At 37.0% G+C, this 15,881-nt stretch overlaps 1 protein-coding gene across 1 annotated transcript in view; it reads right to left on the minus strand.

The window, feature by feature from the left end:
* LOC139964116 (complement factor B-like) overlaps positions 1–15,881 on the minus strand; it is a 38,057-nt gene extending 22,176 nt beyond the window's left edge. The window contains exons 1-7 of the mRNA XM_071965474.1: positions 15,821–15,881; positions 10,423–10,501; positions 7,101–7,292; positions 4,383–4,559; positions 1,894–2,109; positions 1,199–1,381; positions 677–850 (exon numbers count right to left, since the gene is read on the minus strand). Coding sequence (XP_071821575.1) covers positions 677–850; positions 1,199–1,381; positions 1,894–2,109; positions 4,383–4,559; positions 7,101–7,292; positions 10,423–10,492 — 1,012 coding nt within the window. The 5' untranslated portion in view covers positions 10,493–10,501; positions 15,821–15,881. The remainder of the gene's footprint in view (positions 1–676; positions 851–1,198; positions 1,382–1,893; positions 2,110–4,382; positions 4,560–7,100; positions 7,293–10,422; positions 10,502–15,820) is intronic.

A 15,881-nucleotide genomic window follows, 5' to 3' on the forward strand; every position in this document is an offset into this window, starting at 1 on the left:
AACGTCGAACTTTCTAGTTTTTATGTCCAAAATAAATGAAGCGGAAAGGAGTAAAGATTTGAGACGAAGCAGTACAAATTTCGACATAAAAATGAAATTAGTTGAAATGTCGAGAAAAAGAGAAAAATTTGAAAAAATAGTAAAAAATTGAATTTTCATTTCGTTATTTTGGCCACCTTTTTCTTTGAAAGACCCTCAGACCCCATCAGTTATCTGTATCGCCCCCAACCGACCCCAACCCCCCCCCCCAAGGTAACCTTCTTACGCTACTATATAGTTCTTTTCTGAATTGGGACTATTTGCTCCTCTGATTCTTTGAGGGGCTCCTATACAATTGAATATGTCCAAGTTAATGTAATTTGCTCCGGAAGAGATGACTTGGCTAACGTGATCGAGATGTACATGTTTGATTATGATGATGACGGGGAAGGGTATGAGAGGGAATATCGCAACTTTGTATAGGTTTACCCTTTTGTTGAACACAAAAATTATGAAGTTAACACGACAATTGACCAGAGCATGTTATTAGACCGTGGGTAGTTTCCTGTGTATTTTCCTTCGCCACCATAAATATTATTTGGGGGCCATCTGGGGCGTCATTTGTTGGAAGAGCACCCCTCACCCGCTCTGTGAGTGACTGGATTATCATTGATGAATCCTCGGTTTGCATACCTACCAATGCATTTCACTGGTTCACCCGACCACATGCCGGTCGGACGACAACTTCTAAACTGTGACCCAATCAACGTATAACCTGCGTTGCAATGAAATTCTACGCCGTCATTTGCATTATACCGATCGCCAGTCTTGTAACCGTTCAGTGGTATACCCAGAACAGGGCAATGATTTTCTAAAGTAAAAACACAAAAATAAATAGATATATCGACAAGCCAGCAAAATACTACGAAGAGCCTCCTCTACGTCTCTATATGCTTAACCTGTGGTTAAATCATTCAACTCTTAACGTAGTAACTTAAAGAATTAATCTGAGAGGAGTATACAAATTGTAGCTTATTTGAGTCAGATCTGTTGCCCTGGTATTCTTGACTTATTGTTAAGGTCCGTTGTTTTAGTAGTTCTAAAGGAACAAACAAAAAACAAAAATAAGGATGTTGCAACCACATATCCATCTGTATTGGTTGACACAGCAACTTCAGTGTATTTAGCTTTAGCTGATGTATTGCTGTCAATAACTCACCTCCCGTATCGCAAACTGGTATTGATCCATTCCATCGTCCTGTTCTTGTACAGGTCAAACGAGAGTCACCTATCAACTCATATCCTGAATCACACCTGAAGGTAGCGTTTGAACCAACCATGTTCGAAGTCGCAAAGGCTGCACCATTTTCTATATAACCCCTAAGTGTAGGACAGGTTATTTCTGGAAGACAGACATATCAGAAAATGCAACAATTCATTGTTTAGTAATTACTGCCTTTATCAGTGAACTTAAAGAATCTAAAAACATGTATAAGAAAGTTAATAAGAGCAACCCAAAGCCTCAATATGATATAAATCTCGTTGTAATTTCAACAGCCACCAACAACACCTGCCCACGCTGTTTTTTCTCTGTTTGAATATCGTGTTAAGACAACAACATTTAATGATGATGTTGGTAACATTCGATAATACTCATCACTAAAGTTTCATTTACAACGAAAAGTCAGATAATTAAATGTTTGTAAGTTACTTTGTTTTTTAATATGATTCTCATCAGATGGAAATAACCTTCGTTTGATGAAGAAACTTTAGGAAGCTTTCCAAGTAGTCACACAATTTTAATCACTTGAGATAGTTTACTGAAATTGCCAGAACTGGTCAACCAAACTCGAAAAGTGCATGCAATGTGACACCCAGTTGGTTTGGTATCTTTTATACATATAAAATTGTTACCTTCGCACCGAGGGGTTACTCCAAGCCAGACTGCACTATACGTATGTCGGATATTTTTCAAGGCACACGCTCTCCATGATTGACTAGTTGTTCTGTAGCCTTCTTCGCAATAATAATTGATTATTTCTTTTGGTGCGTATGTGCGATTTTCAGCAGTTGATCGTCCATGTTCTATTTCTTCCAGTAAAGGAGGGCATCTAGGAACATCTGAGGAGACTTTGAAGATGGACACCATTGGTCAGCTTGTTATTCTAATAAATCCCAAACAAGCAAGAACGACTGTTTTCACGCTACGTTTTCATATTGTTGCGCACTCCACGAAAAACAACAGTAAAAATGGGTTCGTCTTTACAAGAAAACAAGCTTTTTAAGTTCTGCCAACACTTGCATACGTTCTATTGTCTATTTAAAGTGAAACATTATTAATCAATTCTCTACACATTTGTAATAAAACAGCAACATTCTATTCATGTGGCCAAAACCTGCTATTTATAGATATATATTTACATACTTATATATGTATATAAATTTATATATATTTATATATATATATTTATATATATATATTTATATATATATATATATAAATATATATATATATATATATATATGTATATATATATATATAAATATATATATATGTATATATATATATATATATATATATATATATATATATATATATATATATATATATATATATATATATATATAGATCCGGCTTTGAGAATCAAAAATGATTTTGAGTTGGTTAGCATGTTTGATCGCTAGAGTAAAGCATAATCACCTAAAACAGAACTAGTACTGTTCGATACAGGTGACAAACGCCAACCTTCCTTACCGGTTTCGGACGTCTGGACATACAATCAGCGCCCATGGCCTAGTGGTTAGGGTGTCCGCGTACAGAGCGTGAGGCCCGGGTTCGAATCCCGGTGGAGGCTGGATAATTTTGCACTGTTCTTGATTTTCCAACTCATTACGATTTTTAATTATATATATTCATTTGCTATTGTCGTTTACCTCAATTAGTTAGCATAAAGTCTGTTCAAAGTATCTCTTTCGAGATCCGGCTTTAGGAATCACTAATGACTTCGAGCTGGTTAGAATCATGTTTGATCTCTAGAGTAAGGCAAAATATGTCACCTAAAACAAAACTAGTACTGTTCGATACAGGTGACAAACGCCTACAGTGAAATTACGACCTTCCTTTCCGGTTTCGGACCTCTGGACATACAATCAGCGTCCTTAGACCAGTGGTTAGGGTATCCGCGTGCAGAGCGGGAGGCCCGGGTTGGAATCCCGGTGGAGGCTGGATGCCTTTGCACTGTTCTTGATTTTCTAACTCATTACGATTTCAATCTAATATATTCATTTACCATTGTCGTTTCCCTCCATTTCATTAATATATAGTATGTTCAAAGTATCTCTTTCGAGATCCGGCTTTAGGAATCACAAATAACTTCGTGTTGGTCAGAATCTACTTTGATCTCTAGGTAAGGAAAATATGTCACAAAACAGAACAAATATTGTTCGATATACAAAGGCCTGTGGTCAAGTGGTACGGACTACGGTTTGTGGCACAAGATACGGGTTCGATTCCTACCTTCGCCTGATGAATCCCAAAAGGACGAAACCGGTCGTGAAATGGAATTTTTCTGGCGTGTTGTTCTTTATTTATTTACTATATATATATATATATATATATATATATATATATATATATATATATATATATATATATATATATATATATATATATATATATGTATATAGAAGAATACATAGCGTTTTTAGTGTCACTTTTTTTCTTTATTTCTTAAATTGAAACTTCGAAGGCGAACAGTAGAACTTTATCACTGTAGAGACCTATGGACTTGTGTAACTTATAGTTCTGCAGAACCCACATCAATTAATTTGGTCTCTACCCTCCTTGTAGATGATCCAGCTGCTGTGTAAGATACAGTACTATCTTGAAATATACATGGAATGGATAAACATACCACGACACACTGGATATACGTACCACGACACACTGGATATACATACCACGATACACTGAATATATATACCACGACACACTGGATTTATGATACCACGACACACCGGATATATGATACCACGACACACTGGATATACATAACACGACACACTGGATATATGATACCACCACACACTGGATATACATACAACGGCACACTGGATATACGTACCATGACACACTGGATATACGTACCACGACACACTGGATATATATACCACGACATACCGGATATTTGATACCACGACACACTGGATATACATAACACGACACACTGGATATATGATACCACCACACACTGGATATAAATACCACGACACACTGGATATACATACCACGACACACTGGATAAACATACCACGACACACTGGATATACATACCACGACACACTGGATATACATACCACGACACACCGGATATTTGATACCGGCACACTGGATATATACATACCACGACACACTGGACTGTCAGCAGACCAGGTACCGTCACCTTGACACGTTAACCGTGTCTCGCCATGCAATCGATATCCTCGTTCCGTACACGCATAGCGGGCAACCACACCGGCTTCTCCAGTTCTATATATAATATTACCTCTTGGAAATGGGGGGAGGAGATCACAGTCTTCAGCTACAGAAAGAAATAAAAAACAATCATTTAACCCTGCTATCCATGTTTTCTATCATTTTTGAGCCTGAGTTGGCCACATCAGCGAGTGGGCTACTCTTTTTGTCCGATGTAGCCAGCCTATATGATTACAGGCAAACTACTGCACACTACCAAGCGGTTTCATAAAGCAATCATTTCTCGAGACAGTAAATGACATGATGTTGTATATTATAGGAAACACACTTGGAAGTCTACATATCAAGAATTAACCTTCCCATTGAAATACCATATTAATGCATATTCACATACCAAAATAAAGCTCATTCAATTACTGTTTGGCTGTATTTTTTGGGGGGCGATTGGACCTCTAATTACCTCAAAGGAACTTTGATATCTACAACAAATGTCGTGGTTCTCGAGCTTACTAAAGTGGATCCATTTCAAGTATGTACACAGTTCATCCAAGATTTACACTAAGAGTTAATATGTTACAAGCTCTTATCACTTTGCTCTATGTTGAAATGAAATGACCGTCTACGTCTACAACCAGAAAACGAAAAACGTTTAGTGCTTACGATTTCGAAACATATTCATAGTGTGGTAAATCATACATGTTAAATATTCATGAGTTCATGTGTTCATCAAAATAAAGAGTAATGTCTATTGACTAATTCGGCAACATATAAAGGAAGGTGCCAGAATCAGATGTCATGTTGTCGAAGTATATTTAGTGACATCGTATAGAAACATATACAGCATGATTATTTATGAGGTAAAATTTTACGATCTCATAAGCATGTATCTAAAAAACTGTCCTTACATTTTAATATCCAAGTACATATATAAAGCAAAGTTAGACATACAATTTCAGAGATACATGATGAAGAATTTTATGTTCACTGATTAAAATTCATGATATTAACCAAATAAAATACGGTTGATTGTATAAATGTAGTGTTACAAAGCATTTGGCTCTTTTCATGTGTTTAAAGCCCTTTCTTGCAATTTGATGAATATGAATGACATAAAGATGGAAATGCCATGAAATGTGCTTGTACCAACATCACCACACCAGCAAGAACCAAATTTTACGTTAAGCTCTGCCCATCCAATAATATTCATTCATTAATATTGATGGTGGAAACCTAAACAAATATACTCATCACAGCTAGGGCATCTACTTACTAAGTTTGACATTGATTCAACTTGTGGTTGTTGATATACAATGTTTACCAGCTGTTTGACAATTTCCCTTGAGGCCCCACCCATCATAAAATATTAATAAGGTGAAGTTGTGGCAAAGAACATATATGTAGTTACATCACCATACCAAGTGAAAACTGAATCAGACACACAGTTGCAGAGATACTGAAATTTAAAAACATTTACGGGGAAGACCTTACTACTCATTAATATTCATAAGATGGGAACCAAAGACAAAATAGGGTATTAACATATTCCAAATCCCGATTTCGATGATGAATGTCATGTGAAGATATATCACGTGAAGTCACCTGACAAGGCGGGCGAATAATTGAAAATAAACACGAGTGGAATGCATGATTTGAGCTTAAATACTGTAATTGTTTAACCCCCTGGATATGTTTATAGCTATAGTATAAGAAAACCTTACAATAGGCATCACTGCAGCACAGCATCAACTTTGTTTATGGAGTAACTGGAGTAGGTAGTTGCAACTGTGTACGTACTTTAGGCCTATGTGTATTTGGCTTAAAGTATCCATATACTATAGCCCCACGTGCTTGACTAGACTAGCCCAGTTTGCATTGAGAGATTTTCACCTCATTGACATAACAGTATTTACTCCTTATTATTACACCGAAATCTTTTTGCAAATAATTGTCCATAATTACCATGGACATAATCATGATGGACACTCTTGCTAGCTTGGTAATTTTGAAACCAATAATTATTCGCCCGCTTTGTCAGGAGACTTCACGTGATGTCTCTTCACTTGTAAATCATCATCGAAATCGGGATTTGGAATATGTTAATGAGCTAAATCGATGATAAGTCGATGTAAATTGGTAGAAGTCAATTTAGTCCGATAGAAACTGGTATAAGTCCAAGAAAATTGACTTCTACCGATTTGGTTTTACATATCATCGCTTTACACTGGTAGATGTCATTTTAAATTGACATATACCGATTTATTTTACATATCATCGGTTTAAATTGGTATATGTCGATTTAAATCGATAATATGTCGAATTAAACTGGTATAAGTCAATTTAAATCGACATCTACCAGTTTAAATTGATGATATGTCAATACATGTAAATCGGTAGAAGTCAATTTAAGTTGCTAGAAACTGGTATAAGTCGAAGGAAATTGGTATATGTCGATTTAAATCGGTATATGTCGATTCCCCACGATTTGAGACTGATGGCCCGCCATACACACTTACGGCTGTTAAGTCGAAATATAGATTGCCCCTGTGTTTTGGCTCCATGCGTGGTCACGTAAAACGTGAAGGTTGAAATCAAAAACGTGCATGCATGGGTATTGTTTTGATTGTACTTCCCAGTGAACAGTACTTACGGACACATTCGATTGTTGGTTCCCAACTGTCTCCAACACATGTCAATCTGTCTGATTCTGGTCGCATCCGGAATGACGGATCACATGTTACTCTCATTCTGTAACCACGTCTGTAAGTATGGGTAAGATCGCTGTTGCGAGATAAAATCTTTCCATTTGGCGGATCTTCTGGTAATGTGCACTGAGAGTGAGCTGAATGAGCAAAGACGCGAATTATAAGTGTAGTCATGAACAATATAACCATCTACTTTAAGCAAATGTCTCGAGAATTGAGTCTGTACTATCCAAACAAGTCGGGATCAGATAGGCTGGAAATATTCAAGTGATTGAATTTCCAGCACTTATAGCATCGTTTGCGTTTATAATTGTACGTGCATGGTACTATTATATTGTGAAATGCATCATTTGAAAAAAAAAAACATTGAAGATATTTTCTAATTATTAACGATAACAATACACGATGTACTTGCTGGTGTTCAGGGAAAAAGCAGAGGCGGAAGTGGATGCAATCTATCGTAAGGGAGGGGGGGGTGAGGGGGGATGTTGGACTGAATGTTGGAAGCGAAAGGCCACAAATTAAGTTCCATCAAAACTTTCCGACAGAGTAAATCCTCTGAATTATAAGAGCATCGTGTGTTAGAGCAACTTTACATGGTTATTAATTTAATTGGTTAAGTAATTAGAGGCATATTTGCATGTTAGAAACCTAACCGATCCAATTTTAATTATCAATATCTTGAGAACGCCATCTAAATATTGGATGGAACTATCACCAGGATGCTTGAAATATGTTCCCCTCTTTCATAATCAGAAGGATCTTTAAAGATCATAACATTCCAAATATTCATATTTGATGATCGGTATGACTTTCACACTCCCTTCATAAACTTGTGCAGAAATCTTTCAGAAATAACATGCGCACCGTTAATATTCTTATCGGGAATTACTAAACACTGTACATAGTCAATAATCCAGGGGATATTTTGGGTCCATATTAAGTTCCCATACCCCACATTGATGACATCACATTTTCTTCTGAAGGCAATGATAGTCCCGGGATTGATTTATTGAAAAATCCGATAAGGACTTTCATGCAGGTTCCCTTTTCATCGTATCAACTACTGCACTGACAAGATCAAAATGGTCCGGTTGTCCAAGTTGAATGTACATCATTGTGTGAGTACGTATGACATAAAAGCATGCATGATCGCTAAGATACGGTTCCGAAAGTTGGTGAAGGTTTTGGTTATTCATAACTTGGGAATTATTCATCTACGGGATGCAATATACTGATGGGAAAACTTGTATGTTTGATGAAGCCTTGAGTTGACAGATATTCGAGTATTCTAAATGTATCACAAGTTAGCGAAAACCCCAAAGAAAAAAGGGGCCAAAAAGGAAAAGTACAGCTTGGAAGAACGCCTGCTATTACGACGTCACGTATTATAATTGCCTGGTGTGAGGAGATGTGTATCTGGGACAGACGCCTTGAAACAATACCTCAAGTTCGCAAGTATGTGCTAAGATCAGGGTTTCCAGTAACGATGTGTTATTAATAAAATACATGAAGTTAGCAACTATGAGTTAAAATGAGGGTTTCCAGTGTCGATGTGTTATTAATACAATACCGCAAGTTAGCAACTAGTTGTTAAAATGAGGGTTTCCAGTGTCGATGTGATATTACTAAAATACCCGAGTCGAATAAGTAATAAGGTGTGAAGATGAATGTTTCCAGTGTCGTTCTGATATTATTACAATACCTCAAGTAAGCAACTAGGTGTTAAGATGAGGATTTCCAGTGTCGATGTCATATTATTACAATACATCAAGTAAGCAAATAGGTGTTAAGATGATTATTTCCAGTGTCGATGTAATATTATTACAATACATCAAGTAAGCAAATAGGTGTTAAGATGATTATTTCCAGTGTCGATGTAATTTTATTACAATACATCAAGTAAGCTAATAGGTGTTAAGATGATTATTTCCAGTGTCGATGTAATATTATTACAATACATCAAGTAAGCAAATAGGTGTTAAGATGATTATTTCCAGTGTCGATGTAATATTAATAAAATACCCCTAGTTAGCAACTAGGCGTTAGATGAGGTTCCAGTATCGGTGTGATATTATTACAATACATCAAGTTAGCAACTAGGTGTTAAGATCAGGGTTTCCAGTGTCGATGTGTTATTAAAACAATACCGCAAGTTAGCAACTAGGAGTTAAAATGAGGGTTTTCAGTGTCGATGTGTTATTAATACAATACCTCAAGTTAGCAACTAGGTGTTAAAATGAGGGTTTCCAGTGTCGATCTGATATTATTACAATACATCAAGTTAGCAACTAGGTGTTAAAAATGAGGGTTTCCAGTGTCGATCTGATATTATTACAATACATCAAGTTAGCAACTAGGTGTTAAAATGAGGGTTTCAAGTGTCGATGTGATATGATCACAATACATCAAGTTAGCAACTAGGCGTTAGATGAGGGTTTCCAGTATCGATGTGATATTATTACAATACATCAAGTTAACAACTAGAGGTTAAGATGAGGATTTCCAGTGTCGATGAGTTATTGTAAAATACCCCAGGTTAGCAACTAGGTGTTAAGATGAGGGTTTCCAGTGTCGATCTGATATTAATACATCACATCAAGTTAACAACTAGGTGTTAAGATGAGGGTTTCCAGTGTCGATGTAATATTATTAAAATACCTCAAGTTAGCAACCTGGTTTTAAGATGTAGGTTTCCAGTGTCGATGTGATATAATAAAATTCCCAAGTCAAATAAGAAATAAGTTGTTAAGATGAGGATTTCCAGTGTCGATGTCATATTATTACAATACCCGAGTCAAATAAGAAACTAGGTGATAAGATGTAGGTTTTCAGTATCGATGTCATATTATTACAGTACCTCAAGTTAGTAACTAGGTGCTAAAATGAGGGTTTCCAGTGTTAATGCTTCCAGTATCAATGTTTCCAGTATTATTATTTCCAGTATAAATGTTTCCAGTATTAATGTTTCCAGTATCAATGTTTCCAGTGTTAATGTTTCCAGTATCAATGTTTCTAGTATCAATGTTTCCAGCATCAATGTTTCCAGTATTTTGTGATATTATTACATCTTCCATTTTGTTGTCACGTTGTTTGCCACCGGAATATTCCCGTATAAGATATTCGTCAATCTTTTCTTTTGATTTCAATTATGAGGTATTAACAAAACAAAATAATGCAACAATTAAGGAATATTGAACGATGGAACGATAAGTATGGTAAACTGTCAGAAAAGGGTAGGAAGTCATTCTTATAGGTTGTACCTACCATTTTGCATAAGACAGCTGAATGCAGCCAACACCAGTATGATCCACCCCTTGGACATAGTTCCCGACATGAGATATAACTGTCGAAAAACACGAATTATAAATACACTTATTTGAATTATCTGCTTGCATGGTAATATTGATAATTACTCACACACTTCACGATTCTTATCTTTAACTTTAAACACTAGTGCATGATATCATCAAAAATTCCACCTTAAACTCTAGTTAAGATATTATGTTTCGTAAATGAATCGAGTCATAACTTAACGTTTAAAACTAGAGAAAATAAAAGTACGAGGTGTTGTTTATTGGCGTCATGAGGCGAGTTCACTGTAATTTCGGTGGACTTTGGAGGCTTGGGTAGCCGTAACGACATTCGTAGAGATAGAAATGATGGTTACAAAAGCCGTACTTCATGTTTCTGGTATCAACATTGCCACACATAAAATGTTCTGGAATGGTGACATAAGGCAGAATTTTGATATGTCATAGCTCAAAAAATAATGAGTGCTGGAAATGTTTCTATGTAGCTATTCTGGTTTTCAAGATATTGATTGGGTGAAATCATCCGATGCTACTAAATTGTTAGTGGGTGGGCCGTTTCGAAAAAAGAACCATCGTGACACTATCTAAGCGGAGCCAGTAAATTTTTGTCAAAAATGCCTCCTAGACTGCCGGAAGTGGCACTTCCTAGGCCTTGTAAGTTTGCATCTAAACATTATTTATTTTGAGGTCTTATGTTTCAGAAATTTACACTTAAAAGAGAGGGTAAATTAGAAAAGTTTATTCGGTAATTAACTTTCTAGAAAAATAAGAATTAACGTTACTTTATAACAGTGGCGGAGCGTCCATACAGTCAGGGGGGGGGGGGGGGAACCACCCTCCGACGGACTCAAATGGACTAATGGCGCCCTTTTCAGCTTTTTACCACTTTTTACATATTCGCTATTATTGACTTTTTATTGCACTCTCATCTACCTATTGACATTTTTCACATTTCTGTTGACGATGACACCTATTTATTCTTCGTTCTTCTGCAAATTAGCAAGGCCTGGTAAGGGTAATTTCAGGCGATCTAGGGAGTATCTTTACTCAAAAAAATCTCCACGCTCCGCGCCAACCTGTGGTGCGCTCCGCTTAGATAGTGTCGAAAGCGCCACTACAGACCATTCTCGACCCCCCCCCCCCTGACCAATACCCCTAGCTCCGCCACTGCTTTATAAGCTCTGCTTTATTCATTGCTTTCAACAGGTTAATTAAGATATAACAGCACGCTATGCCATTTATATGGTAGCCACAGCCTTTATATTCTGAGGGGAAGCCAGATGGGGAATTTAAAGCGTAAATGATTGTTAGGTTTGTGTTATCATTGTTTGTTTCACATGCCAAAAAGGGACCTACTGGGGAGGGGCGAGGGGAGGTGAAAACGAGCTGAGTGGGCCGTGTAGGGGATTGCCTCAGTATTCTTAGTTAAACTATTGGGCGCTGTTATAGGAACAATGAAATTGATAGATGTAGTAAATATATTTATGAAAAGTACTTTAACATTAGACTGCTACACTGCTGAATCTAAATCTTAAAACCAATCGGTTAAATCTAAGGAGCTCTCTACATTTATTGTTTTTCTAACAAACCCGTGAAAACCAAGCCAAACGCACGGTCATCATATCTGCGATCGTGCATATACGTTGCGAGCGGCCTTTTTACTAAGATCATGTGTAGCATTATGTTCCCCTTGTAGGGGAATTGTGATACACACCTGACGATGATCATACCATCACAGTCTACATGCACGGGGACAGGGCTTGAAAGCGGATCAGTCGTTCGGTGTTGCATGCCCAGGTTCTTTCTTTGTGACTTGTCTTAAAGTGTACCCCTCGATATATATATATATATATATATATATATATTCATCGAGTTTATATATATCGAATATCAGGTTTTCAAAACTGTGAATCACTGTGGTCGAGTGGTACGTATTTCGGTTCGTGACACCAAGATCCGGGGTTCGATTCCTACCTTCGCCTGATGAGTCCCAAAAGGACGTAACCAGTCGTGAAGTGGAATTTTTCTGGTGTGTTATTCTTTATTGATTTACTATATCTGTTATAACACTTGCTACACATTCATTTCTTATTTACGGCTTGGCTTGCCTATAAAGAGTGGTTATTCTGTATATATATATATATATATATATATATATATATATATGCTCTATATATAATCGATATATATATACTAGACTATAAATATATATATATATATATATATATACATATATATATATATATATATATATATATATATTTATATATATATATATATATTTATATATATATATATATATATATATATATATATATATATATATATATATATATATATATATATATATATATATATATATATATATATATATATATATACATATATATGTCGAGTTGCTTAGCACCATACGAGATCTAGAGATTATTGCAGTACATTATTACTTCCATTGTCTCATACACCGGGGTTTCCGTTTGCCAATTCCTTTCAATTTCGTGATTGTTTTTCTTTCGATAAGGGTTCTTTGCAGGGTATTACCCATTTATATACGAATTCCTTTTATTTGAAGTCTTTTGAGTTCGTTTCTTGCGAATCGGAAATAGTTAATGTATTGATAGGTGTTTGTAAAGCCGTTAAACGATCTGCAGGGCCACGGTTCAAGTTTATTGAACTGAAAATGCAAGGATCGGTCGAACTTGATAAAATGTAGAGTAAAAAGTCTGGTATTTACCTGAAAAAAACCTGCTGACTCGGCGATCTTCATAGACCAACTTGTTTATGTCTCTCACTTTAATATCGGTATAAGCCTGTGCGATGGCAACTATACGCTAAAGTACTATATTGTTTTGTTTTCATCGTTTCGGAGGATAGTTCTTATCAGTGTTTATACTGATATATGAAATATATATATATATATAATATATATATATATGTATGTATGTATGTATGTATGTATATATATATATATATATATATATATATATAAATGAAAATTGTAATGAGTTGGAAAATCAAGAACAGTGAAAAAACTCTCAGCCTCCACCGGGATTCGAACCACGGGCCTTGCGCTCTGTACGCGGACACCATAACCACTAGGCTATGGACGCTGATTGTATGTTCAGAGGTTCGAAACCGGTAAGGAAGGTCGTAATTCCACTGTAGGCGTTCGTCACCTGTATCGAACAATACTAGTTCTGTTTGGTGACATATTTTGCCTTACTCTAGAGATCAAACATGATGCTAACCAACTCGAAATCATTTGTGATTCCGAAAGCCGGATCTCGAAAGAGATACTTTGAACAGACTTTATGTTAATGCAATGGAGGTAAACGACAAAGGCAAATGAATATATATAAATGAAAATCGTAATGAGTTGGAAAATCAAGAACAGTGAAAAAACTCTCAGCCTCCACCGGGATTCGAACCACGGGCCTTCCGCTCTGTACGCGGACACCCCAGGCGCGGCGGAACGGAAAAATTATTGGGGGGGGGGGGTAATGAGTGGAGACTATCTAAGCGGAGCGCGGAGCGTACAAGAAAATTTTGCTTTTTTTCAAACCCCCAGATGGCCGGAAGCGGCACTTTCCGAGTGTTTTATGCTGCGAATACCTAGCCCTAAAATATGGGTCTCAAGCCTGCAATTTCTCAGATTGCACGTAAAAGTCTGTAAAAACATTGTAATTTGTATATTCGATGGGTTTTTTAAGAGAGTAGCTATTACTCGTAGTGTACTCGCAAAGATGTTTTTGAGTGTAGTAAGGGCAGTGGCGGAGCTAGGGTATTGGTCATGGAGGGCAAGGATGGTCTGTAGGGGCGCTTTCGACACTATCTAAGCGGAGCGCCACCACAGGTTGGCGCGGAGCGTACAGAAAATTTCTGAGTAAAGATACTCCCTAGATTGCAGGAAATGACCCTTTCCGGGGCCTTGCTAATTTGCAGATAAACGGAGAAAAAATAGGTGTCGTCGCGATTTTGTCGGAAAATTACACCAACAGAATATGACAAATGTCATAAAATAGCAATAAAATAGTCAAAAATCGCGAATAAGTAAAAAGTAGTGAAAAGCTGAAAAGGGCGCCAGCAGTCCATTTGAGTCGGTCAGGGGGGGGGCATCCGCCCCTGACTGTATATATGGACGCTCCGCCACTAAGTAAGGGGATGTTGGAGAACTGGCTGAAATGAGGCAAGTCATTGGCCTAAGACGAAGTTGTGTTACGCTTACCGGTACTCACACTCACTGCTTCCACTTTTCACGGGGCGTGAAGACGCGGTTGGGGTGACAATGTGGTCTATAGCCAGGGGACGGGCCGAGGGTCCCCCAGCAATTACTAAAATTATTACACCTATAGAGTATACGTGTGCATCGGACAGATCGACAAGTATGCATTGAAAAATGGGCAGATGCACGTTTCGGAGCCTTGGTAAATATTGGGGGGGGGGGGCTTATCATGCATTTGCCCCCTCAACATTTTTATTGGCCCCCCAAGCCCCCCCGGTTCCGCCGCCACTGGGACACCCTAATCACTAGGCTATGGACGCTGATTGTATGTCCAGAGGTTCGAAACCGGTAAGGAAGGTCGTAATTCCACTGTAGGCGTTCGTCACCTGTATCGAACAATACTAGTTCTGTTTTGTTGACATATTTTGCCTTACTCTAGAGATCAAACGTGATGCTAACCAGCTCGAAATCATTTGTGTGTGTATATATATATATGTATATATATATATATATATATATATATATATATATATATATATATATATATATATATATATATATATATATATATATTTATTTATATATATACGTGGCCACTGAATGACTAGGGATTACTCCCCTACTTCCAAATAGCTCAGTTTCTTCCTAATGACAAGTATTTTAACACATGCACACAAAATTGCAAACATTGCAACTTAAAGTTGAGCTACACAAACGTAGCCACCTATCCGAGGAAACATCTCTCCCCAATAACCCATACCTAGGGCGGACATATTCCAAATTACTCCCCGTCCCCTCCCCCTTCCAAAATCCTCTGACGATACCGGCCTGAAAATAAACTATATTATAGTACTTTAGAATCAACAAAGTGGGTATAATGTATGTCGTATAGCAATAGAATTGCTGCTTAAGTTCATTGATAATGTTTGTTGACAAAAATATGTTGATCTCCGTGACTCCGTAGTCAAAAAGAGTGGTGTTTCACGCGGACGGACTGATTCCAGAGGTGTGTCTACAAACACATCACTGAATATAAGAAACTTGAAACGTACTCATTGGATGCTCTTGTTTACTAAAAGTATCATAGGATTTTCGATTTCGAATATCACAAAATAAAAATGTTTATACTTACAGTTTGTCCCTTTTAGGTCTCGTTGAAACTTTATTCTTGTACGGTTTCTCTGCTGTTGATA

Source organism: Apostichopus japonicus, chromosome 22 (assembly GCF_037975245.1).
Source record: "Apostichopus japonicus isolate 1M-3 chromosome 22, ASM3797524v1, whole genome shotgun sequence".
In the NCBI taxonomy this organism is placed as follows: domain Eukaryota; kingdom Metazoa; phylum Echinodermata; class Holothuroidea; order Aspidochirotida; family Stichopodidae; genus Apostichopus; species Apostichopus japonicus.